Source organism: Momordica charantia, assembly GCF_013281855.1.
Source record: "Momordica charantia cultivar OHB3-1 chromosome 11 unlocalized genomic scaffold, Mcharantia_2.0 BLBB01000011.1, whole genome shotgun sequence".
Lineage (NCBI taxonomy): Eukaryota > Viridiplantae > Streptophyta > Magnoliopsida > Cucurbitales > Cucurbitaceae > Momordica > Momordica charantia.
Window position 1 is genome coordinate 1,554,495 of NW_028275159.1, and position 25,834 is coordinate 1,580,328.

At 37.2% G+C, this 25,834-nt stretch overlaps 3 protein-coding genes and 1 pseudogene across 9 annotated transcripts; 2 read left to right on the plus strand and 2 right to left on the minus strand.

The window, feature by feature from the left end:
• The first annotated feature begins 4,419 nt into the window (after window positions 1–4,419).
• On the plus strand, window positions 4,420–10,034 carry LOC111005962 (uncharacterized). 6 transcript variants are annotated; one of them, XM_022277721.2, is made up of 8 exons: window positions 4,420–4,592; window positions 7,928–7,997; window positions 8,127–8,186; window positions 8,737–8,851; window positions 9,000–9,115; window positions 9,316–9,440; window positions 9,625–9,780; window positions 9,863–10,034. In XM_022277721.2, the coding sequence occupies exons 1-7, from the start codon at window positions 4,516–4,518 to the stop codon at window positions 9,746–9,748; spliced, it is 687 nt and encodes a 228-aa protein (XP_022133413.1). In that variant the 5' UTR covers window positions 4,420–4,515; the 3' UTR covers window positions 9,749–9,780; window positions 9,863–10,034. The 6 variants fall into 6 exon arrangements, 3 of the variants coding, with proteins under 3 accessions (XP_022133413.1, XP_087975515.1, XP_022133389.1); XR_002600804.2 differs by lacking the exons at window positions 4,420–4,592; window positions 9,000–9,115; window positions 9,316–9,440; window positions 9,625–9,780; window positions 9,863–10,034 and adding exons at window positions 5,913–6,051; window positions 6,180–6,775 and having other exon boundaries at window positions 8,737–8,816; XR_002600805.2 differs by lacking the exons at window positions 4,420–4,592; window positions 9,000–9,115; window positions 9,316–9,440; window positions 9,625–9,780; window positions 9,863–10,034 and adding exons at window positions 5,916–6,055; window positions 6,180–6,775 and having other exon boundaries at window positions 8,737–8,816.
• A 937-nt stretch (window positions 10,035–10,971) lies between these two features.
• On the minus strand, window positions 10,972–14,463 carry LOC111008670 (B3 domain-containing protein Os01g0723500). Of its 2 annotated transcripts, XM_088119390.1 has the most exons (7): window positions 14,092–14,463; window positions 13,244–13,646; window positions 12,792–12,994; window positions 12,103–12,631; window positions 11,643–11,809; window positions 11,231–11,558; window positions 10,972–11,042 (listed from the first exon to the last, which is right to left on the minus strand). In XM_088119390.1, the coding sequence occupies exons 1-6, from the start codon at window positions 14,179–14,181 to the stop codon at window positions 11,232–11,234; spliced, it is 1,719 nt and encodes a 572-aa protein (XP_087975516.1). In that variant the 5' UTR covers window positions 14,182–14,463; the 3' UTR covers window positions 10,972–11,042; window position 11,231. The 2 variants fall into 2 exon arrangements, with proteins under 2 accessions (XP_087975516.1, XP_022137118.2); XM_022281426.2 differs by having other exon boundaries at window positions 10,972–11,558; window positions 14,092–14,462.
• Window positions 14,464–15,193: 730 nt separating this feature from the next.
• On the minus strand, window positions 15,194–19,600 carry LOC111009190 (uncharacterized). The gene is made up of 2 exons (XM_022282176.2): window positions 19,022–19,600; window positions 15,194–18,880 (listed from the first exon to the last, which is right to left on the minus strand). Exon 2 carries the CDS (start codon window positions 18,621–18,623, stop codon window positions 15,777–15,779), a length of 2,847 nt encoding a protein of 948 aa, XP_022137868.1. The 5' UTR covers window positions 18,624–18,880; window positions 19,022–19,600; the 3' UTR covers window positions 15,194–15,776.
• Window positions 19,601–22,896: 3,296 nt separating this feature from the next.
• On the plus strand, window positions 22,897–25,220 carry LOC148207996 (pollen-specific leucine-rich repeat extensin-like protein 3 pseudogene; annotated as a pseudogene).
• Window positions 25,221–25,834: the final 614 nt, after the last annotated feature.

Here is a 25,834-nt window from a genome sequence, read left to right on the forward strand (position 1 = left end):
AAAAATTAACTGTTTGGAGATAGAAATAACTTAGAAATAATTGAGGACTAATTTTTTTTAAAATTATAAAATTTTAGAGAGAAAATAACCAAAGATAAATAGAGCCTAAGACATGCACAATTTTTAAAAAGTAAAAAAGAAAATCTTAAAATTTATAGTGAAATAGAAATAGAAATTTAAAATTTATAACAATAACCCCTTTAAAAATTAATAGTAATTTTAACACTTTTTAAATAACTTGAAAATCATGGTCAAACATGTCTCTTTTAAAATGAAAGTGATTTAGTTATTAGTGAAAGAACGATTACAACCATATTAAGCGACCACTAGATAGTTTTTTTTTTTTTTTGTGAGAAACATTAAATGGTAAAATAGTACAGTAACGAGGAAGGAAATGATATTTACTTTAAATTTGTAAGACTGAAATAAAAAGTATGGGCAAATATTAAGAAAGCTTAAGAATAAAAGTTTCCCCCCAAAATAAAAAGGAAAAAAAGAATACAGGCATGATATACCAGGAAACGGCGTCATATTGAAGAAAGAGGGAGGTGTAGTGGAGAGCAGCGTCGGGCAGGCAGAGGCAGAACGGCCCAATATTCCCTCCGGGTTGTCGAATTCCACGGCGAAGGCACGTGTCGAGCCCCATCCAACGCCACCCCGCCATATTCATCGGCGCCAACAAGGGGTTGGCGTCACGTGACCTTACGACGTGACCTTGTCTATTGGAGTTTTTTCTTTTGGTGTTTGGGGGCTCGACACTCCATAAACGCCTTTTCAGTTTTCCCGCCCATTTGTTTATGGATGGGAAATGGGGATTGAGTTGAAAAAACGAAATCATCATTTCTTAATTCATATAATTATAATTTATAAGTACACATTTCGAACACTACTTGGCCTTTTAATTACCATGCATGGTCAGCGCCTGATGCGCTCTAGATTCTTTCGGAACTCTCAAATCAAATTTTTTAAATATAGCTTTTTCTCCCCCTCTCTCTCCCTCTGGTCAACATGTTCCATCTTGCAATCTTGTCCGGTGCCTCCTATTCCATGTCAATTTTGATCTCTATAATTCCTAAATCGTATTAGAACTTTTGGGTTTCAGTCGAAAGAGCCCTGAAAAAAGAGAGGTGGTCTTTTTGCTTTGAAAATTGGGCACCATTCACCCACCATTCCCCAAGGCGTTTTGAGTATCAGACAAAAAAGAAAAGAATCGGCGAAACCCACGCCGTTTAGGCTTGTGTGCAACTGCGACATTATTACACGATCATGATATTACGGGAGAATATTTATATAAAGAGGAAAAAACAAACAAAACGTTGTTCGTGTTGATGTTATTCCACGCATCGGTATTATATGTTAACATATTAATAGTTACAGAGTTGAAGAAGTGGGGGTAGACAAAAAGAATGGAAATTATATCCGTACAGATTTTTAAGAAGGGGACCCCTGAGATGGGTCGTCATGTGGCGTGGCTGCCCAATTTCAGAACCGCCACTCGTAGCTAGTACTACTCAAATTCTGTCATATTTTGGTTTCGTTTTCAGTCTCTGTCTGTCCCACTTTCCAATCCCCTCCACTTGAACCAAATATTTCCCTACTTTCCCTCTCGTCTAATGCCCCATTTTAGAGGAAAAGTTTTTGCATCGCATGTCAAAAGCTTTACCTATGACGCCCTGGTTCAATAATTTTTCAAATTTTAAGTTATATTGACTTGCTTTTAGACCTCAATTATGGTCAAATTATTGGTGAAATCTTTGCATAAATTTAAATTCACATTGAAACCGTAGACAAAGTTCTACGTTTATTGGAAAGAGAAAAAGTAGATGCCTGAAGAGAGGTGATTATTTTAAAAAATGTTCAATAAAGTCTCAAAACTTATGTTCGATCGGAGGGATTTGAATACCTAATCCTTAGAGAGGTAATTACAATCTTAGTCAATTAATGTGTGTTTGGGAGTGATTTTAGATATTGTCAAAATCACTTCTCTTTCAATCAATGATATCTGACAAGTTAAAAAATTGATTTGGAAAAATTTAAAATCACTCAAAATTGATTTGTAAGATATATCAATTAGATGACGATTTTGAAAAATCAATTGTATTAAAATATATTTTTATTATCACTCCCAAACACACGCAACATAATTCAACCTGATCACTGATATCTTAACTAATTGAGTTAGGTTGATGTTGATAATTTGTGAGTGTGACATAAAAATTGAGAAAAAAAAGGTTATTGAGCATAGTTGTCCTCTGCTAACCATGGGATACATAATAAGATCCAAAACTTTAATTTATCTATGTAAGGATATATATAATAAAGTGGGTAATCATATTGTAATGTTGTAGTAGGTTAAAGTTAGAATAATGAATTTATGTTGTGGTGTGGTGACAGTATATATTTTGCTCAATTTGATAGGGTCACCTGCGGTGGTGGGGTGGACCACACCACAGAGCGACCATTTTTTAATTTGGTCCAAAGCCTTGTTGTATTCACCAATCTCTTTCTCCTTTTGGCTGTTTCTAATAATGTGAAGACCAATTTTCTTCTTTTTATATTTTTTTAATATATAGTATGGTATCAAGAAAGACAATCTCGAGGACCCTATATAACTCTATCTCATTGCCCATTTTCAACTCCAAGGAACATCACCACTTAGTACCCAATCATTCTTTTTTCTTTAAATACTATTTTAATTTTGATATTTTTGATTTAATTTCTTTAAATACTATTTTAATTTTGATATTTTTGATTTAATTTATTTTAGTTGTTCAACTTTCAAAATGTACATTTTGGTCTAATATACTTTTAAGTTTCGTCCATTTTAATCTATATACTTTCTAAATGTTTGTTTTGGTCATTGAAATTTTTAACATGATAATCTTGATTTTTTTTCCATTTGCATTTTTATCTCATTATTTCAATCACAATTTTAACATAAAACTTTATCCTCGCTAAATTTATTGAAGCGTAACTATAAAGGTGTATTAAAGGGTTTTCGTTCCGGATAAAATTTTGTAAATCCATATTAAAATTATTACTTTTTAAAAGTATAGGAACAAAAATAAATATATCAAAAATACGGAGACCAAAATAGACAAAAATTGTAAGTACATTGACTAAAATAAACGCTTTAAAAATGCATGAACCAAACAAAAATAATATTTAAACTAAGTTTAAATACAAAATGTCACCATTTGTTGAAATGGAACATAAATTATGGTGTATTTAATATTTTTTGTTCTAATATTAAATTTAATTTGCCTCCACTAATATAATTTCTAAAATATGTTTTTCTCACTAACTTCCTCATCTGGCTAATAATTTTATCTACACAAGTTTTTATCTTAATATGATTAACTCTTGCTTATCATATTCCTGTATAAGTACTTTTTCTTACTAACCTTTGCTTTAAATACACTCTAGTTAACAACAATAAAGTATCTATACAATGGTAAGATATTATTGGATTTGGGATAATCTTCACTCTTTATGCTCTTGATTTTACCTAAAATACCTCGTATTAATAGAGATAATTGTTCTTATCGATATATTATGAGTCACTTTCTTCTCTAATCAGAATGAATTTTTTTTTCACTTCTTGCAACCCCAACACATCTCAGCCCTATAAAATAATTTCACTATAAAATAATCCCTATACAAAAAATCTTTTATCTGCACACACTATCTCACGACCTAGCTCATTTTTGCTACTCGTCAATGTAAAACATGGTTCTTAACACATAAGGAAATTATAAAATCGGTTTTTTTAAATGAGCTGTAAAATTTGCTATTATTTTTTATTTTTGTCATACATTCGATCAACAATTGTATCTATATTTTCGAATTGAATGGTTTTTGTGGAAAATACGCAAAGTGCATATAATTGGGCCTTGGTGGAGCCCAAGCCCAGGAGTTTTTATTTTCTCTTGACCCACAAGGCCCAGAGTCCATGTTCTTACAGTATGGATTTTCTGTCAACCATCTATCAGATTTTGGACGGTCCAAAACCGCCCGAGTTTTGGACGAATCGGCCGGAAATTAGAAGGCAGCCCAAAACAGTTGTTAATGATGAAATGACAAAATATTGAAGGGTATTTGTAATTAGAGGCTATATATATACATATATATATTTATATATTTATATTTTCGAAAATATCACGATAATTTTGCAAATGTGATAAGTATTTGAATTTTTATTAATTTATTAATAAAATTTATATAAATTTATACAAATAATTTTATTATTCAATTTCTACATTTTTATTTATACAAATAATTGTTTTTTCTATAAAAAAATGTGGATCTCCACCCCTAGTACTAAAAAATAATAATAATAAATAAATATATATATTGTAAAAGTAACTAGAATTAGTTTTAATAACAATCCTTTTCCGTAAATATTTGTGTGTGTTATATACATTTTCGGCCAAGTGCCAGACTGCTCAGCCAATATAAGGGGGAGGTTACCGCCGGATCACGCTGAACTTGGAGAGCAACTGCGGCGGAGCGACGATGACGGTGTTTCATTTCTTCAACTGCGCGATTCTAACTTTCGGTCCTCATGCCGTCTACTTCTCAGCAACGCCCTTGTAAGGATTCGGTTCTCTCTTCTCCTATCGTTTCGTCTTTCATGTGTTTTCTTCAACTTCTCTAGATCTCCTGTTCCCAATACTGCCTCTTCAGCTCCACATCAATTCTTTCTATTGAATTTTTCTGCTATCTTTTCTTTGTTTGAAATGATTTCTCGATATTGTATCTTGGACTGTTCAAATTTTTAGTTCCGATTCGTTTGGAACTATATATCTGAGTCTCCTGTTCGCAATACTGCCTCTTCAGGTCTAGAGTGATTCGTTCTGTTGAAATTCCGTGATCCTTTTGAATGATTTCTTGACATTTTATCTCGGACTGTTCAATTTTTTTAGTTCCGATTCGTATCGAACTATATATCAGAGTCTCCTGTTCGCAATACTGCCTCTTAATTCCGTTCTCTTTGGTTTTTTTTTTTTGAAATGATTTCTTGATCTTTACCTTGGACTGCTTGCATTTTTAGTTCCGGTAACTATATTTCGGAATCAGATCAGAGGATCTTTTTGAAGTTGAGCTTAAATTTTGTAAACTGCCGGATGCTTAAAGAGTTGAGCCAGTTGCAATTCTCTTGCTTTGATGGCACGGAATTGCTGTAATTGTTTAGAGTAGTGAAACGATTAGTATTCCAAGTGCCACATTCTGATTTTTCCCATGTCCAAATTGGGCGCCATAGTTACCAAAATAAGCTATATAAGTCAGTTAAGACAACTTCATGCGCATCTTGTTCTCAACTCCCTCCATTCTCACAATTACTGGGTTTCTCTACTCATCACTCTCTGTACTCATCTTCAAGCTCATCCTGCCTATGCGGCTTCTATATTTACCTCCTCGACGTCCCCTAGTGTTTCTGTATACAGTTGTATGCTCAAATATTACTCCCGCATGGGTGCCCACAATGAGGTGGTTTCCATTTTCAGATGCATGCAGTGTTTAGACCTTAGGCCCCATCCCTTTGTTTATATATACTTGATCAAGTTGGCTGGGAAATCTGGAAATTTGTTCCATGCTTATGTCCTGAAGTTGGGTCACATTGACGACCATTTTGTCCGTAATGCTATCTTGGATATGTATGCAAAATATGGCCAAGTCGATCTTGCCAGGAAGCTGTTTGAGCAAATGGCTGATAGAACTTTAGCGGACTGGAATTCAATGATTTCTGGCTATTGGAAGTCGGGAAAGGAGGCTGATGCAGTTATGCTGTTTAATATGATGCCTGCTAGGAATATTATTACATGGACTGCCATGGTTACTGGGTATGCTAAGATGAAGGACTTGGAGAGTGCAAGACGGTATTTTGATCAGATGCCAGAGAGAAGTGTAGTCTCGTGGAATGCAATGCTATCAGCTTATGCTCAAAATGAATGTGCAGAAGAGGCTTTGAAATTGTTTCAACAAATGCTGAAAGAAGGAATCGCTCCTGATGATACAACATGGGTGGCTGCAATTTCATCGTGCTCTTCCGTCGGTAATCCTAGCCTTGCTGATTACATTATAAGAAAGATCAACCAAAAGCATATCATTTTGAATAATTTTGTCAAGACAGCTTTACTTGATATGCATGCTAAATTTGGTAACCTTGAAATTGCTAGAGAAATTTTTGACGAATTGGGAGGGCAGAGGAATGCTGTTACATGGAATATCATGATATCAGCATATACAAGGTCTGGTAAACTGTTATTAGCTCGGGAACTATTTGATAATATGCCAAAAAGAGATGTTGTCTCGTGGAATTCAATGATAGCTGGTTATGCACAAAATGGAGAGTCGGCCATGTCAATTGAGCTCTTTAAAGAAATGATTACTTGTACGGACATACAACCGGATGAGGTTACCATAGCTAGTGTTTTATCAGCCTGTGGACATATTGGGGCTTCGAAATTGAGTTACTTGGTTGTAAACATTGTTCAAGAGAAGAACATTAAGTTGGGCATCTCAGCATTCAATTCTTTGATATTCATGTACTCTAAATGTGGAAACATGGCTCATGCCCATAGAATATTCCAAAATATGGGGACAAGAGATGTTGTTACTTTTAATACTCTAATTTCAGGGTTTGCAGCCAATGGTCGTGGGAAGGAAGCTATCGAGTTAGTATTAAAAATGGAGGAAGAAGGCATTGAACCAGACCACGTCACATATATTGGTGTTCTGACAGCATGTAGCCATGCAGGGCTGCTTAAAGAAGGTAAAAACATCTTTAAGTCAATTAAAGCACCTACGGTGGATCACTATGCTTGTATGGTTGATTTATTAGGAAGGGCAGGTGAATTAGATGAAGCCAAAATATTGATTCAATCTATGCCGATGAAACCTCATGCTGGTGTTTATGGCTCCTTGTTAAATGCCAGTCGAATTCACAAGAGAGTTGAGTTGGGAGAACTTGCTGCTAACAAGCTCTTTGAGCTTGAACCTCAAAACCCAGGAAATTATGTTTTACTTTCCAATATATATGCCTCAGCTGGAAGATGGGAAGATGTTAAAATGGTTAGAGAGAAGATGAAGAAGGTAGGTGTGAAGAAATCAGTTGGAATGAGTTGGGTGGAATATAAGGGTCAAGTGCATAAGTTCATTGTGGGTGATAGATCACATGAGTGGTCAAGAGATATTTATAGATTATTGGCTGAACTTGAAAGGAAGATGAAGAGGGTTGGCTTTGTAGCTGACAAAAGTTGTGCACTGCGAGATGTTGAGGAGGAAGAGAAGGAAGAAATGGTGGGAACTCACAGTGAGAAGTTGGCCATTTGTTTTGCTCTCCTTGTCAGTGAAGTGGGAACACCAATTAGAGTGGTAAAGAATTTGAGGATATGTTTGGATTGCCATACAGCTATTAAGATGGTCTCAAAGTTGGAGGAGAGAGTGATTGTCGTTCGTGATAATAATAGGTTCCATTGTTTTAGTGAAGGGATATGTTCCTGCCATGATTACTGGTAAATTAGCAAGAGGAAATTTATGGATAAAGTTCATTTGCATAGATGGATTGTAAGTCCAACCCGGCTTCCTATAGTAAATGTAAATCATGAAGATCATCATACTTGTCTCGTCTCCATATTCAGTTTTTTAACAGATAAGTACTTTGATAAGGTGCAAGAATCAATATCAAAGAGCATTGTCATCTTTGTGATGTACCTACAATAGTTATACCTTAGGAGTCTAATATTTTCATTTTTACTCGTGTTATTTTCGTGCTAATTCAATGAAGCCTACCGTATTCATCAGTGGCAATTGCATATTTTCTTGCTCACAGAATGATGAATGCTATGCCAGTGTCTGGTTCTGTCATAATTTTATATTTATTTGAGTCACAATTTCATTTTTCACTAAAACTCTAGCTATGCAGATCTGAGTATGATACACTTGGAACGTCAGTCAAAGCGGCACTGGTTTATCTTGGAACTGCTTTAGTGAAGGTTTGTGTTTGCTGAACACTCCGAAGTGCATTGGGACCTTGAATTTCTCTCCTTATTTTTTTGGTATATTATTGTTATTTTTAAGATACTTCTCTGTGAATCTAACTGGTTTCTTTCTCTGCCCTTCAGCTTGTATGCCTTGCAACCTTTCTTAACGTGTCAGAGAATGATTCCTTTGACCCATATCAGGTATTGACAATCTTTTCATTTTTGCGTGGTGAAAAATAAATATATTTTTATGTACATTTTGATTCCATCAATTATATTGCCTATTATCTTACAGTTACAGTTACAGTTATGTTTTTAAATGATGTATGATCATAAAATTATTTGAACCTCGAATTTTCATTCGAAGAGAACATAAAAAGACCATTAAATGGTTTGGAATTAAAAGAGTAGTGCCTTATAGTAGGGATACAGAATTGGACAACTTAAATTAGAATAGGATTACAGAACTGTTCTTATTGTCTAACCGAAAAAGGATTATATGAAAAGTAGTTGGGAGGCTCTATTTCATGAACTAGCCTTGTTTTCCTTCCTTCCTCTATTTCAGTGAAGTGGGGACACCAGTGTTAAATGGTATGGTTATTTTATTCGATTCTCATATCAAACATGTCAAATGTGCTAACCGTGCTTTCAACTGAAGCCTCTCTATTTGTAAGAAAATTCATTAGAAAGTCTCCTAACGTGCCTGTAATTTTAGGGATTGTGTTAACAAGGTGTAATTCTGTTACCTCAGGAACTGTTGAAAGCCCTTATTGGTTTCATAGATGTTGCCGGACTTTACTTTGCTTTGACCCAGTTGACTTATCGGAACATTTCTCAGAACCATAAATTTCAAGCAGTTGGACTCGGTGAGTTTAATTGAGTAGATTAATTTAGGTCCTTTTAGTCTTGACTGTAAATCTGCATTGCATCCACGGTTTCTACTTGTTTAATTCCAGTTTTCAATATTTAATCATCGGATGGCCTTCTTGTTACTCTATTCTTCTTTATCGGCAGGTTGGGCATTTGCTGATTCTGTTTTGCATAGATTGGCTCCACTTTGGGTCGGGGCCAGAGGACTAGAGTTTACTTGGGATTACATTCTTCAGAGCCTTGAAGCCAATGCAAATCTGGTTTCCATTCCATCTTTCTTCTCCTTCACTTTTTAATATTCTTTGTTTGGATGTTGTGAGGAGGCATGCATTTAACAATCGATACGAGCCATATTTTATTTAAAAGATAATTTTTGGGTCTTTATCATCTTACATTACAAATGAATTATCTCTCAACCGGGCTGTCGCTTCTCTAATTTCTGTCCCCCATTTTGATTCAGGTGTTGAGTATATCCCTTGCTGCATTGGGATCTTTGATGTGGCTTAGGAAGAACAAGCCCAAGACTCTAATTCCCATAATTTACTTATGTGCATTGATTGTGGCTACCATGCCATCCATCACAAGGTATGCAACCTCAAAATTAGAGAATTCGTCACTTAACTTGTTTCCCGGCTTTTAACTATCTGAGCATTAAAATTCATTTCAACTAAAGCTATTCCAGTTGATTAAAAACTTACCTATCTAGATGAGGCTTCTGCTTACTCAATCCCAAGTTTACATAGCCATTGCTCATTGTTTGTTTGTCCAGCTACTTAAGGCGAGGACTGGGTTGGCATTTCCCAAAGGTGGTGGGATTTGAACTCTTCACCTCTCTGGTGATGGCTCTTATTAGTTGGCAGCTTTTTTCTGTTTGTCAGAGACCCTCCGTTTAAGGGTACGGTACGACAATTTTTCGAGGACCGCCGTAAGTCATCTCTACTTCTACCTCCCAAGTCCTAACTTTCTGTTTTGAGCGGTTTTTTAGCCTAATTTGGTGTCATTTGCAGAACCAAATATGTGCCGTTTAGTTTCAAACTTTTAAGGTAGCAACATTTGTAGTGCGTAATCTCAGGGAGAAGATAGTTACCGAGACCCTTTTTATTTTTATTTTTTATTATTTTTTCCTTCTTTTGAGATTTTGAATGGAAGTAAAAGTAAAGGTTGCTTGGTGAGACAGTATATCTCGTTTACTCTTTTTTGCCAATTTATTTTTTTTTCATTTTTTATTTTTTTATTCTTGTGGTTTTAGATTTTGAATGAAAGGAGAAGTATGCTTTGTTAGTTTTTTCTTTCTTTCTTTTTCTGTTCGTTTTAAATTCTTTCACGGGGATGATGTTACCGAGGAAAAAGGAGGTTGCTTCAAGCCTGTCCATACTTCAATTTAACCTTTCGTAGTTCTCTTTGTGGAGAAAATTTAATCTAATCCTTGAATTGTTTGTAAAACATTTACTCACTTTCATCTTAAATGTTTTGAAAATTTTAAATTCATTTCTAATTTTTTTAAAAAAACAGGAATAGTATAATATTTCAAGTGTTTTCTGCTTGAATGTTTCTTTGCTCTCATTTTATAGCTTGCTTTCCACTACCGAGTAACATTCATGCAATTGAGGAGATAATCATCTGGAGCTCCGAGTTTTTTAAATCCGTCCGTTTGAAACTGAGTTCCAGTAGTTAAAGAATATGCAAAATGGTTTGCCATTCGTTAAAAATTTAACTTGAGGATATTTTTCAAAAGTAATAATAATAATAAAAAAAACCCATGGAGGGTTTGTTTAACAAATTAATTAAATAAAACAAAAAAAATAGTGAAGATAAGGGTATATAAAAAGATGTGTATAAAATATAAATGATGGGCAATGAAAAACCAACAAATTTTTTAAAAATAAAATACCAAATCTGTCACGGAAGTAAGATCCCAAAACAAGGTAATTAACAATTTTGTAAATTTCAAGTCTGTTACATCATCACTATTTACTTTTCTTCTACAAATTTTGGATGAGAAAAATTAATACGTAAAGATACCATTTTTAATCTGCATTTGCATTGGATGATTATTAGAACAAAAAGTTGGCAGAATAAGAGAACGTATTCAGAAAATAAAGCAACTACGTACGAGTTGGGGGAAATCCTGAACCAGTAATGCATTGCCATTGATTCAACGACAGCCCAGCCTTGGGGCCTATAATTCTGCAAAACATTAGAGTTTACAAACGCTCGGTCTGAGTGGGGCTATTATCCGGAGCCCTCAGCCACAATGAGAATTTAGGGGGAAAAAAGATGACCGATGACCTAATATAATAGCAAGAGCAAATCTAGCAATTTCTAATATGGCCAAATAATTTTTTCATTGAGAAGAAATGAGCAAGAGTACCAACCTTACATAGAAGGATGATTGCTTGTCGTTGGTACAATGGCTAATTCACAAGTTGCGACTTCACTACTGAGGTCAAACCCTTTCTTCCCGACTCCGGTCACATGTACAAGCAGTTCACACTTGTGGACAAGTTCGAAAATGCAGATATCCCCTATCTGGATACCGTTGTCACGAACAAACGACATCCAACCACCACAAAAAGTATGCATCATTCGCCCCATGGAGTCTGGTACTGAGTTCACAATCCAACATCCCCCATTTGGACCACGAAGTAAAATCTCCGTTTTGCTGTTAGGGAAATGTGCTGAAGAAAACCGATGTGGAATTTTCTGCAACATAGAATGCCAATTAGTCCTACAAAATTTAAGCAAAGGGAATTTTCAAAGAATATTTGGATCTAAAATAAGACTTACCAAAGTATATGAACCACTTATGTTGAACTTTTTCATGATTCTGACAAAAGTTGGAAAACAAGAAACAAATGATTTAGCTGCCCTTTCTTCATCAAGTGCTAACATTGCTCGCAAACCATGTCTAGCTGGTAATACTAGATCGCCTTTGACACTCGTTCTTTGATTGACTAGCCATTAAAATTTCAAAAGCCATGAAACCAAGTTCTTCACATTCTTGCATAATATAACCAATTAAGACCGGTTTAGCTTCAATAAAATTATGAAGACATAATGGATACCCTAATACACTACAATCAAAATACATACACAAATAGAAAAGTAAAAGTAATCAACTCCGTTTTTAAAACAACAGATCGTTGGCATCGTGAGTGATATACAAAGACATAAAAGGAGCGCATCGATAAAATCTTTTCAAATAATTCTAAAATGCAATTAACATGCTGATGTAGGGAAACCTTACCCAAAACTTTAGAAGCCTTATTTGATTGAGAACAAACCATGACTTTAGTGGAGACCTTTTTTGCACTAGAATGTTTCCTAGCATCATTGCAGAAGGAATCTTGCCAAGACTTTGAACTTTTTTTATCAGATATTTCAATCCTTTTGGAGCGTTTTGAATGAACCTTTTGGGAGTTTCCATTCATTTTCTTTGGCAAACTTTTCAGAGCTTTACGGGGAATTACTGCATGACCAGCACCTAGCCTACTCAAAGCTCCTTTTCCAGTTTGATCCTCAGATATTTCCTTTCCAACTCTAAAGATGTGAACACGCAATTCACAATCTCGGACAAGTTCAAAAACACATACATCTCCCATGTTGATGCCATTCCCACGCACAAAGGCCATCCATCCTCCACAGAGAGTATGACTTGTATGCACTCTTGTAGCAGGAACCGAATTCACTGTCCAGGATTCTCCATTCAAATTTTGAAGGACTAACTTTAATTTGCAGCTAGGAAGATGTGCCATAGAAAATTGGCAAGGGATATTCTGCATCATAAAAGAGGACAGCATCAGGCTTGTCCAACTGATATTTGAGCTGCTTTTGTGATCATCATGAAAGAAAATGAATTTTATGTCTTCGTTACCACTTTTTTTTTCTTAGTTGGGGGGGGGGGGGGGGGGGGGGGGGGGGGGGGGGGGAACTCACCAATGTGTATGAACCACGGACATTGAAGCTTTTCATGATTCTCACAAAATATGGATAATTGGAGGTAAATGACTGAGAAACTTTTTTCTCATCCTGAGATGATAATGACAAGGCCAAAATTTTATCTTGCGTAGTCACATCATCAACTTTACTGATCCCGTTCTGGCCAGCTCCATTTTTATGGACCTCAACAGTTTTCATGACTGAAAACAACAAGGTATGATCCAATTAGTTTCCAATCACATGAGAATAAGTAGCTTACACTCTATACAACTATTGATAAATCACTAGAAATGATTATTTTAACCAAGTATCTCTTCAAAGGATAAATTTTTGCCTCCTGATTTGCAGGTAGGTTATGGAACTAAAAAAGAGCTGAAAAGGGCCGTGTCCACAGAAATGCATCTCCTCTAGGTTCTATGCAAAGGCCATAAGACTAGAAACCAGCTTACCTGCTAGGTTCTCCCTGCACTCTGAATGAACATCAAAAATGCTCCTCATTTTCTTTGCCACAGCTTCCGCACATTTATCTGAGGGTGTATGGTCCTCCTCCCTATCTCTTTTATGGCCTGTGTTATCTTGACTGCATTCAGAATAAAATGCACCCTCTTTCTCACAAGCACTTTGATCAAAGACTTGCACAGTGAAATGCAAGTCGCCATCATGTCTAAAAACCAAAAAATCACCACATTCTAGGGCATGATCTCGTGCAAAGGTTGGCCATCCGTCACAGAAGAACAAGTTATCGTTCTGCTGGATCAAGTCAACGAGCCACGTTTGGCCGCTAGGACCAATTAGCACAACTGATCGGGCTATTATTTCTTCCAAGTGTCTAACAAATTTCAACGGAAGTTTCTGCAATAACAATATCCAAATCCAATCAGCACAGGACAATGCAATAGATCGCCACTAAACACAAATGGCGCAACAGATTCATCTTTGGCCTGTATGCAAAACGGATTGTTACAGAGCAGCTGTTTCTCACAAAAACATATAGAAGCAAAATGATGCAAAAACGACGCCACTGTCATGGAATGATTTAGACCTTTATTCAAAGAAATGTTTCCTTCCTCGCAGTACTGAACTGGACTCTATAAACCTCCCCAGAAAACAGAGACAACCGAAGACAAAGCAAAAGCAATCTCTAACTTCTTAAAAGAGAGAAGAGAGAAGGATTTTGGAATCCACTTCAATCCGGTCACATATGATGTAAAACTACAAGTGCATGCTCGCATTAACCTAATTTCTCAAATAATGACAGGAAACATAATCAGAAGAACGCGAAATCCGAAGAAATTACCAGTCGTTCTGAACAGAGAGAGGAGGAATAGAAGATATAGAAGCAAGGCCGCCTGGCGGTCACCATCTCCTGCCGAGACTCGGTCTCCATAATCAAACCGCATGAACAGGTTCCAGTCAATAGGGATTTGAGCAATATCTTGACGAAACAAACGACATTGAAGAAAATTTCGCCACAGAACAGAACATTGAGAGGAGAAGAGAGAAAAAAGAAGCACAGAAAACCCTAAGAAACACCGACGATTAACGGAGAAAGAATGGCAATTCCGGTCGCTTGAAGGAGGAGAGATTTGAGTTTTGGGATTCTGGCAAAATCAACCCAGTAGTGGGAAGCGCTGCTTCGGGTGCCACGGTCACACGTGTGGGATGTGTCAGTAGTCAGACATCTGTGACCTTTTTCTCGGTAAGAAAATTAAAATCGTGTCGTGACTTTATAAATGTCAAAATTGTAAAACTAAAATTATAAAAAATAAATAAACAAGTTCTGTAGAATATTTACCTGTACCTATTAGGAGGAATATCATTACTACTTCAAAGACACTGGTAATTACCACCGGACATTTTCCGATATTTTCAGAAATTAAGAACTCAGAATTTTCATCGACATCGATATCTAAAATCTTGGTTTCGTCCCCAATTCTCAATTTTTGTTAATCTATACTTTTCTCTTAAATATCTAGTATTGGAATGTGTCATACTAGAGTTAAATCACAATTAAAAATCGTATTACTGATATTTTATGTAGTATAATAAAAATCACAATTAGAAGTCGTATTATTGACATTTATACAATATAATAAAAGTATAGACATATTTATACAATATAATAAAAGTATAGACACGTCAAGAGATATTTCATTCCTTTAAAACTCCCTCTTCCTCTTAATAGAGTCATTAGAAATCAGAAAAATAACCCCAAGTTCGACAGCACAGTGACCATATAAGAAGTATTGGTCACTAAAAAAATCATAAACTTCAGACAAATTGAGACATAATATAAATGTCAAATGCTACAGCTAATTAACCAAACATGGAAACTCACCACACGATCAGTTGACAATATGTGAAGGAATATGTTTTTTTTTTTTTTTTTTAATGAGAAATATGGAAGAGAAATCCATTGAATAACAAGTTTACATCCTTAAATAAATAAATACAATCAGAACATAAGAAGCACATCTGCAAAACACAAAGAGCAGAGATTCTATATCGGTAAGAAAATGCACAAAAAGATTTACAATCTCAAATAAGTTTGTAAATTAGCTGTTGGCAAAGTTAAAAGCACCAGCCTACCTAGCCTAGCTAGCTACCAATCTTGTATAATCTAACTAAGAAGATCAATCAATGGCAGAGACCAGCCAAGCCTTCCCTCTTGCCTAAGCTCGGGTTTGGATTTCACTGCAGAGCGTTGCAACAATGCATGAAAGAAATCCGAAGCTCGAGCTTTCTTGTGTTTAAAAAGGCTTCCTTGAAACAAACCGTGTCGCTGCAGTTGGTATGAATGAATCCATCTGCTTTGTAGGAAGAGTTGAGACTTTTAGCAGGGTGTGCTGCTTTGTTGCAGCATCCCCTGATAAATGAGTTCAACTTTCACAATTTTCTTTTTTTAGTTCTGCTGAAGGTACTGTCTGTTATTTGCACAAACTGGGAGGAAGCCGAAGAACGCTCTAAAACAGGCTCCCGGGGTTATGATTCCGAACCCTCGGGGACGGAAGACAGGATATTGTTTTCAAGAAATGATGGATTTAGAAACTTGGCAACGAAAGCCCACATCTTGTAAACATCTTCAAAGTTGGTAAGGAATCCAAGGGATGCCGTGACAACCTCGACTCGGAAAAATAGTTTCTTTCTACCATGGCCTCGGCTATTAACCATTGGTTTGCTCAACGCCATGTCTTCGAGATCATACGATCCAGGATTCTGCTTTGGAACGTCTACTACCCGCACATGGCTGAGAATACCAACTCCAAGAGATATGCCATTCTTTTCAGCAAGTTTCTGTACAACTTCTGGGTGTATTAGCCCTCTCCCATTGCTCTCTTTTACATTAAAAGCAACCGCAGCGCCTCTCTCGTATTTGATCTTTGGTCCATACAGTTGCACAAGGTGAACTCCTGCATCATCTCGACTGGGTAATCGGAGTTGAAGTAACGAAGTGACGAGCCAGTTAATGAGATACCTTAGTCGGAGGGTAGTTCTGTTGAGGCCCAGCATATCAATATGATCAAGATGCTGACAAATCACTTCAGGCTCCCTCCTTCCCCATTCTTGCTCCTCGACATATTCTCCGTCACTCATGGATTCCTCATTGCCAAAAGCTGCATTAGATGCTTCCCCAAGCTCGAACATCTCGTTCAAGCTTTCTTTTTCATTTTCTTCTGTGCTAAATGATACTCGACGACCCATGCTTATAGCTCTATCTCCCTCTTCTAAACCAAAGAGTCCACGTTCAGAAAATCTACTCCTTTCCCTCCTGCCCAAGAGTCTGAATTCTCCCTCTGTCTCCCTCCTTATGGCACTTTCCTTCAAGTCTTTGAAAGCTCCTGATGTTGTGGAATTTGGAAGCTTCAGATCCTGTAACTCGGAAGTCTGATTTGCAGGTTGGATTCCGTTTGATGCGGAACTCAACCTAGTCGAGACCGATTCTTCTCCTGTTTCTGAATCCTCCTGGATCTCACTAACACCGTGAGAATCCTTCAAACTTCCAACATTTCCAGAGCAAGAGTCTTGTTCTCCAGATTGTTCTTCTTCAGGAATCCCCTTCACACGGCTGCAATCATGTGACACTGATAATACAGCTGCATCAAAAGACAACACCGAATCTTCATGGTGCCTGGGATTCACCCGCTTATCATCGCTGCATATCGGACTTTTCAACAGCCTAGATGCTGGTTTTGGAGAAAGCTGCATACTGTTCCTCTTTCCAGAGAACCAAGAAGGCGGTAAGGGTGACCATGTTTTTTGTTTGACCAAATGGCCAGAATTATCAGAACCGAATGGACTCTGACCCAAATCAATCCAATATGAATTGTCCGATGACTCGTCCTCGCTGAAGATCGGACTCTTCATAACCTCCCCAACTGAGATGCTCTCAGCTTCCTCGAAAATGGTACTAGCCCCATCTCTATCCGAGCTATTGTTATCTTGTTCTATCTCAGTTTCAAAGACATCCCTCACCTGGTTCGACGTAAACACACCCGAAAAGGCAGGCATGTGTGATTCCCGATGTTTCTCAGTTTCAGAATCCTCCTTCCCAATGATCACATCATCTTCAATCCCAGCCAAGACATCCAAACCATCAGTAGAATCGCCAATATACTGCGGGAAAATGGGGAGTATCCTCACCATTCCTGAACCAGTCCGCCCAGATTGGCTCTGCAAGCTTCCTATAACAGATTTCTTAATCAACAGGCAACCAAACCCAGTCGGATCAGACCCAAAAACACGATAAAACGACGTGATGATAAAATCAGGCTTGAAGAGGGAGAGCCCCAACGAATCCATGTCCTTGGGACCGAGCGACCCGGCATCAAGCAATACATGCCAATTGTTCTGCTGGGCAAGAGCCATCCACTGGTAAGAATACTTGGCCCCAGTAACTCTAGACTGAACAGGAAACACAAAAAGCCCAGCAGCAGAATCCTTCTTCCTCTTCCTCTTGTTTGAAATCTGCTTCCTCAGCTCCCTAGAACAGAGTTTCAACGTTGGCCACTTAAACCACGCACTGTAAACTTTTGCTCCTCTCTCTTTAGCGCTCTGAGCCATCCAACTCACAGATTGGCTCTCATGATCAAACATGGTCAACAATTTCTTATTCATACGAAAAGGGTAAGACTCAGCCAAGAGTTTAAAGGCAGACCCCCTACTGACTGTAAAAACAAGCCCATATTCATTCTCAGAAATGTTCAGATAATCCATAATCCTAGTCTTGATGTCGTGCTCAATCGTGCCCTTCTCGGCGCCGCCGTAGAGGGCGTGGTTGCTCAAATTTGCAGTGATTTCATGGAGAGTAAAAGCCGAAGACTCCCAGAATTGCTGGGTCTGAATGTGGGAAAATAAACCAAAACCACAGTAATCGAGACATACCTTGGAGAACGACTCGGAGAGATGCTCGTATTCTTCTGATCTCAACTGGTCGATTTTCTCCGACGACTGGAATTTCGGGTACATGGTGAGGAATTTGGTGAAGGCGTCGAAGAGATTCGGAATCATGTTTTCTGTGCAATAGGTCCGGTCGGCGGCGAGTGCGGTGGCGCGTAAGAACTCCTTCTGGGCGTGGAGCCGAGCGAGAGATCTCGACCGTCGAACATTCCCGTCTTGATTCGGCGATTCGTAGTCAATGTCTCTGGATTTTACGAGAGACCCATCTTCAGAAGCTTCTTCAAGAGCCTCCCTCAGCTTGTTCTCTTGCAATTGCCTGAGAATGGAGGATTTTCGCCTCTCGGCTGGACCAGAACCGTGGCGCCTTCTGGTTTTCTTCTCCATGATTAAAGCCGCGCAATGGGACAAGGGCTTCCATAGTGAAAGATGCATGAATTGAACTCTACATAAAGCCAAACGAAGGCAAATTTGTACAAGCTCCACTTCAAGAAAACCCAGGCTTTAAGCAGAAGAATTCAAACTCAAAAAAGAAGGAAAAAACACGAAAGCAAAAGAGGGGTTTCTGATTTTCCGAGGGAAAAAGAATCAGCTGCTTCTCTTTTCCTTTAATTTTTTCAATTCAACTGGTAAGGCAGATGCAACAAGTCATCACATTGCTAGCTTTTGGTGAGAAGCCTTCACTTTATCACCTACAACAGTTCAAACCGCAACAAGAATTAATTTCCTCCATTCAGAGCAGGGAAACTTTTGGGAGATCAAAATCAATGGGTCTTAAAGAGAGGTATAAATAAAGGAAAAGATTTCAAAGAACAAAAGGGTCATACAATTACCTTTAATGCGATCAGAGAGGAGAATCCCTTACTTTCTTCGAGGGCCCATGACTCACTGGTTTCATTTCAAATTTCAGCTGCAGCAGCAGACTGAACTTTTTCAAAAATTCAAAAAACCCCATTAAATAGGATGCAAAACCCAGCCCCCAAGATTACTTTTGCTTTCTTTAACTCAGGATCCCAAAGATTTACACAAAACGCCAGATACCCATTTTCACAGAGCTTTATTAGCGCCTAGGGAAGCATTAAGAAAAACCGAAAATCTGACAAAAACCAGACCCCCATTTTCCACAGACAAGAGATTGGGAGAGATGGGAACTTAAAAACAAAAGAAAATTGTTGTGTTAAACATAACGGCAGAAAACAGCGTTCAACAACTCTTCCAATTCCAACCAATATCGGCAGCTCCACCAACCACTCTCCCACTTTGTTTCATACTTTCTCTCAGCTGGAAGTAAATGCAGAGCACAGAAACAAGAGGAGAGAAGAGAAAGAAAAAGAAAAAAAGGGGTTAACAAAATCTCATCAATTCCCACAATTACTATGGCAGTCAATACAAAAACATGTCCGCATTGAATGCTTGGTGGGTGTTTCTTTCACATCCTCCAGCATTATTACACACCTTCCCCATGGGCCACTGAGGCCAAATCCAATTGCCCTTTTGTTTTTGTTTATTTCATTTCCTGATTCTTCGATTAGAGTGAAAGCGGGTGAAGTCCAAATCGCAATTACTGCGTGTCTGCTCGAAGTTGTAGAATGTTTGAGGGCGAAAGGTCTTCTTCGTCCACACTCTAATTATAAAAAGAAGAGGAAAATGATTGAATTTCAATTTATATTTTGTAGTGAATACAAAAGTAGGTCAATTTATCTAACTCTTCAACCTTCCACCAAGTTCCAACTTATAACTTTATTACTGGTAGATTAATGGCTGTACAAAATGCCCTTAATTTATTTGATTAGTTTCAATTTGACTTCAGTCTTGTTAATTTATTTCATCAAAAAATTTATTCTGTGGATCTCCATTAAAATGACTTTTTTTTTTAAACACCATTAAAATGACTTAACGGGGAGTAAATGGTTGAATCTAGCATTTTGTATAATTTAGATTTAAATATTATTTTGACAAATGTAAGTTGATTTTAGTCCAGTAATATAAAAAAAATGTATTAAAAGAATTTCTATAAAATTTTTTGAAAATACGAAAAACATATAAATTTTAAAGACCAAAATAAACACACAATAATAAAAATTGAACAAAAATGGAAAATATAAAATTAAAAGTAGACATTTGAAAGTATAATAAACTAAAATCGAAAATATAATAATTGAAATAGTTTTTTTTAGTAAAACACATGGGATGAGGAATCAAACTAACGACTCATTTCTTAGGCGAGGCCGATCCCACGGCTAAGATAGTCGCTCCAGAGGTCGTGCAGCAGCTTTCGGCTTCGCCCGCGAATCCTGCCAGTACCTGGGGTCGTCCAACCCCTATCAAAATCCCAATCAACAATCGGGGGCGGCTTAAGAGGCGCTGCCGAAGGCGCCAGCACTGGCGGAAGTTCCGCACCCCGATCCTCTGAGGAATAGTACATTGATTGAAATGTCTTGATCACATAGCTTAAAAGTACAATCTCTTATCTCTCTCTCTGAAACTTTCACATAATTACGAAGTGAATTTTGCTAATCATAATCTTAATTATCTCCAGTAATTAAATCGCAAACCTACTTTATAAAAAAGTGCACCCGCCATGCATGCATGATGCATACTTGCACTTGCATGGCATCACATTACATGTTCCCACCATCCGTCACGTTTTCTATAAAGTGGTCAACAGACCATGATTCATTGTTTATAATTAATAAATAAAAAAGTAAAAGGTAGAGTTCGTTAAATTATGAATTTATCCATTATATTTAAACTGGGAAAATACTTGTATTTTACCCCTTAAATCTCGATTTAGTCACTAAATTTTGAAATGTTACACAATTACGTTTAAGTTATGAGCTTTACTCACTTTTATTTGTCTTTAAGTTTCAAAATATTATACATTTATCCACCACTTTTACTCACCTCTAAACTTTTACAAGCGTCACCTTTGATATTTAACATAAACTCTAACGAAATGCTCCTTGAATGTTGAAGCATCTATTTATTTTTAATTAATATTATTTATATGCTTACCAGATAAAAATATTTATTTTCATAATATTTCAATATGATTAGTGGGAAGAAAACATCTCTAAGAGTATTTTACTCTAATTAATTTGTTATTATGGTAATTTAATTCAGTCAATAAATTTTGAAATAGAATTTTATTTAGTTTATTTTATCGATTTTGTAAATATAATTCATGGAGTTGTTTAACCTATTGTATCACACTTAAAAAGTAATAAAAATAAAAGTAAAAAAAGACATCACTGAAATAAGTTAATTAGTTTTTATTTCTTTCCTATTATTTTAAAATTTTCAATTTAGTTTTTGTAATATGAATTTTGTTTAATTTAAAATCCGTCCTCATGATTTAAAAAGTTTTACTTCAGGTTGAACTATCATATTAAATATTTGACATTTTTTATTTAATATGAACGAGTCTGGTATTTACTATTTTATCGATTGTATCAAAATTTGGAAATGAATACAAACATATGGAAAAGTAAGAAGATTTTTTTAGTAGGTAAAATATTTATTAAATTAAACCAAGTCAGAAATACCAAATGAAAATTTGTATCATGAGAGACCTTTGGTTCTAGAAACTTAAAACATCATAAACTATATAGAAACTTAGTATAAATCACATATACCGAGTTGATTATTTAACTTAACTATAATTTTGGAAAAAATACGTGATATCCATTTTTTCTACCGACATCTTTAAAAAGTTAAAAACTTTATAATATCTTCATATTTATTTTCTCAAAAGAAAAAAAAAAACTATTGATTATGATTACGCTAGCGGGTCATGGCTTTTGATTATATGTATATGTTGGGTTCAAATCTCTAGGATTCCATAACAGTGCTACTATGTCTTTTTCTAATTGGCATGTTTCTTTCTTCTTTTTTATATTTTTTAATATTTTATTTAAGATGTGAAAATTGATCAAACATCAAAGTATATAATTCGAAGGACTTTTTGGTCACTATTTAATTATACAAAAACTTTAACTCTAAGGACTTGGAGATTATATATAGTTCTAAAATTGTTGCGGAATTAGAAAAAGGAAAAAAAACCATTTAATGGAATAAGATAATGATACTTACACGAGTGTGTAATTGTAACACAATCAAAGACAATATTTTAATAATCTACCAAACTTGAAACACGATACAAACATTTTATTTTACGGGTAGAACTCTAAGCTTTTTGTTAATAAAATTGAAAAGCTAAAAGACAGTAATTTAGAATTTATAATACATATGAAAGTAAAATTGAAAACTTTAAATTACTAGTAATGATTTTTTTTTTCCTTTTGAGATAGACTAATAATGAATTTATAATACTAATACGTACCGAGCTACTGTTATTTTAATTTTGGGCTTGTGCCCATTTAAGAATATGGGCACGGCCCAATATCAGAAGAGTCGTCTTCTTCCATCTCATTTTCGCAAGTCGTAACAACCATCTGTAGCCTGTAATTAGTTAGAACGTACTAAAAAAAAAACAAAAAGTAGTTAGAAGAAAATCAAAGGGAGCCACAATCTTGAAGAAACAGTCTGAATAAATAATAATAATAATAATAATAATAAAAAAAAACCAGCATTTATGTTGAACGGGACTCCAGTATATTCGGAAAACAACCGTTGGAAGCTTCGAAAAAGCCTCTCCACCACCAAATCGGGTCATGACCCTCCGGTATAAAAACCCGTCGTAGACCCCTTTGAGATTCATCCTCTGCAAACAGCCCTTGGGCTTACCCAAGGAGGCGGCACATATCTATTAGAAATAAATATCAATATAATGAAGGGTCTGGATTGCTGTTTGTTCGTTTCTCTTCTTCTTCTATCTTCATTTTCATTTTTTTTGTCGGCTCTTTCCGATGCCGAAGTTTATTCCATCACACGCCGCCAGCTCTTGACCCTTCATGAGAACGATGATTTGTCCGATGATTATGAAACCAAAATCCAAGTCAACGAAACCTTCTCCAGTCCCAGACTTCGGCGAGCTTACATTGCCCTTCAAGCTTGGAAGATGACTATTTATTCTGACCCATTGAACACCACTGCCAATTGGGTCGGCGCCGATGTCTGTTCCTACACCGGCGTCTTCTGTGCCCCCGCCCTTGACGACCCTGAACTCGAAGTTGTCGCCGGCATTGATCTCAACCATGCCGACATTGCTGGCTACCTACCCGTTGAGCTCGGTTTGCTGACTGACATCGCCCTATTCCACATCAATAGCAACCGATTCTGCGGTATCGTTCCCACAAGCTTCTGGAGGCTCACACTCCTATATGAATTCGACATTAGCAACAATCGATTCGTCGGCAACTTCCCAGAAGTTGTCATCAGGATCCCCAATCTCAAATACCTCGACCTCAGATTCAATGATTTCGAAGGCGAATTGCCCCCAACACTTTTCACCAAGGAATTGGATGCCATTTTCCTCAACAACAATAGATTCACCTCCAACATCCCGGAGAGTTTCGGCGACTCGCCGGCATCGGTGATTGTAATTGCCAACAATAATTTCACGGGATGCATTCCGAGCAGCATTGGGAAAATGAAGAACACGTTGAAAGAGTTCGTGATGTTGAACAATGGACTTGCGGGCTGTATTCCAGGGGAGATTGGGTTGCTTGGAAATGCCACGGTTGTGGATGTTTCATACAACAAATTGAGTGGGATCTTACCAAAGAGCTTTGATGGGTTGAAGGGAGTGGAGGCGTTGGATATTTCTGGGAATTCGTTGACTGGGTTTGTGGCGGAGGGCGTTTGTAACTTGCCCAAATTAGTTAATTTCACATTCTCTAACAATTTCTTCAATGGCGAAGCCGAGAGCTGCGTGCCCCAGAACAGAAAGAACATTGTGTTGGATGATTCCAGCAATTGTTTGCCAGAGAGGCCGAACCAGAAGACGACACAAATTTGTACTCCCGTGATCCATAAGACTGTTGATTGCAGTAAGGCTAAATGCGGCGGAGGATTGTCACCACCATCGCCATCCACATCGACATCCATGCCACCAAAGCCGGACCAGCCGCAACCACCGAAGCAAGAGATTCCCGAGATTGAGGCACCAACATCATCCATAGTACCCGAGCCTAAAAGTCCACCATCAACTCCAGTGGATGATTCTCATGATCAATCACCAATCCCAAGATACCGACCACCTCCTCCACCAATTCATTCCCCACCACCACCCATCCAATCTCCTCTTGCATCGGTTCACTCTTCACCACCACCTATCCAGTCCCCACCACCCGCACCAGTGCACTCCCCACCACCCGCACCGGTTCACTCCCCACCACTACCCATCCAATCTCCACCACCTCCCATCCAATCTCCACCTCTATCGGTCCAGTCTTCTCTACCACCAGTTTTCTCCCCACCACCACCAGTGCACTCTCCACCACCTCCCATCCAATCTCCACCTCCACTGGTCCAGTCTCCTCCACCACCAGTTTTCTCCCCACCACCTCCTATCCAATCTCCGCCACCACCACCGGTGCACTCCCCTCCACCTCCCGTCCAATCTCCACCACCACCGGTGCACTCTCCACCACCTCCCATCCAATCTTCACCTCCACCGGTCCAGTCTCCTCCACCACCAGTTTTCTCCCCACCACCTCCCGTCCAATCTCCACCTCCACCGATCCAGTCTCCTCCACCACCAGTTTTCTCCCCACCACCACCTGTCCAGTCTCCTCCACCACCGGTTTTCTCCCCACCCCCATCGATTTTCTCTCCACCACCATCTCCAGTGCATTCCCCACCTCCTCCAATCCAGTCTTCACCACCACCTTCTCCATTAGAGGACATCATTCTTCCACCAAATTTGGGCTTCGAGTACTCATCACCCCCTCCACCAATGTTTCCGGGTTACTAAGCGACAAGCGGCAAATCATCAGCTCTCATCTTTATGTTAATATTTTTATTTTCCTCATTACAAAAAAAAAACCACTTTTGTTAGTTGGTAGATACATTAAAAACTATTTGTAAAAGGAAACATAAATAATGAAAAGAACATAATTGTTCAATTCAGGATTTGGATAAGGTGTGCAAATCTAAAATAGTTTTATTGGATGTTCCAACCTAATCAACGTATTCTAAATTAGTAAATTTTACCTATAACAATCATATACATATAACCAGGGGATAATACACTGTTGATCTAGATGTCTTCACTACTTATATCTATCCAAAACTTTGATATAATTGCAAAGTGAATTTGGCTAATCATAATCTCATCTCCGTTAATCGCAAACGTACTTCATCAAAAAGTGCACCCCACGCATCATGCATGGCATTGTCATTATTACATATCCTCACCAAGGTCCATTCTTTATGAATTATAAAAATAAAAAGTAAAAAAATAAAGTTCTTCAAATATTTTGTTAGTATGGTATTTCTATAAACATCATTAATATAATTTCTGACACAAGGCTAGAATCATAATTAGTTCTCCTAAAAGGTAGTTTTTCTCATTCTCATTCGTATAATTCTTTAATTTAGTTCATTAGTTCGACTAATAAATATAAAAATGAAGGTATTTATTCAATTTTCATTTTCTGAAAAAAATGGTACAGGTTTATGATTTAACGAATCACAAATAGAGATATTGATAATGCACATTGAATCAATAAATCTTTTTAAAG

What these genes read in the sequence shown, in the direction of transcription:
- LOC111005962 (XM_088119389.1), top strand. Translation starts at nt 5,242, where the DNA reads ATGTCCAAATTGGGCGCCATAGTTACCAAAATAAGCTATATAAGTCAG. An exon ending in TTCATCGTGCTCTTCCGTCG is followed by an intron (nt 6,056 to 6,179) that starts GTAATCCTAGCC and finishes TGAAATTGCTAG; the next exon opens with AGAAATTTTTGACGAATTGG.
- LOC111008670 (XM_088119390.1), bottom strand. Translation starts at nt 14,181, where the DNA reads ATGGAGACCGAGTCTCGGCAGGAGATGGTGACCGCCAGGCGGCCTTGC. An exon ending in GTGCAGGGAGAACCTAGCAG is followed by an intron (nt 12,995 to 13,243) that starts GTAAGCTGGTTT and finishes TGTTGTTTTCAG; the next exon opens with TCATGAAAACTGTTGAGGTC. An exon ending in TAAGTGGTTCATATACTTTG is followed by an intron (nt 11,559 to 11,642) that starts GTAAGTCTTATT and finishes TCTATGTTGCAG; the next exon opens with AAAATTCCACATCGGTTTTC.
- LOC111009190 (XM_022282176.2), bottom strand. Translation starts at nt 18,623, where the DNA reads ATGCATCTTTCACTATGGAAGCCCTTGTCCCATTGCGCGGCTTTAATC.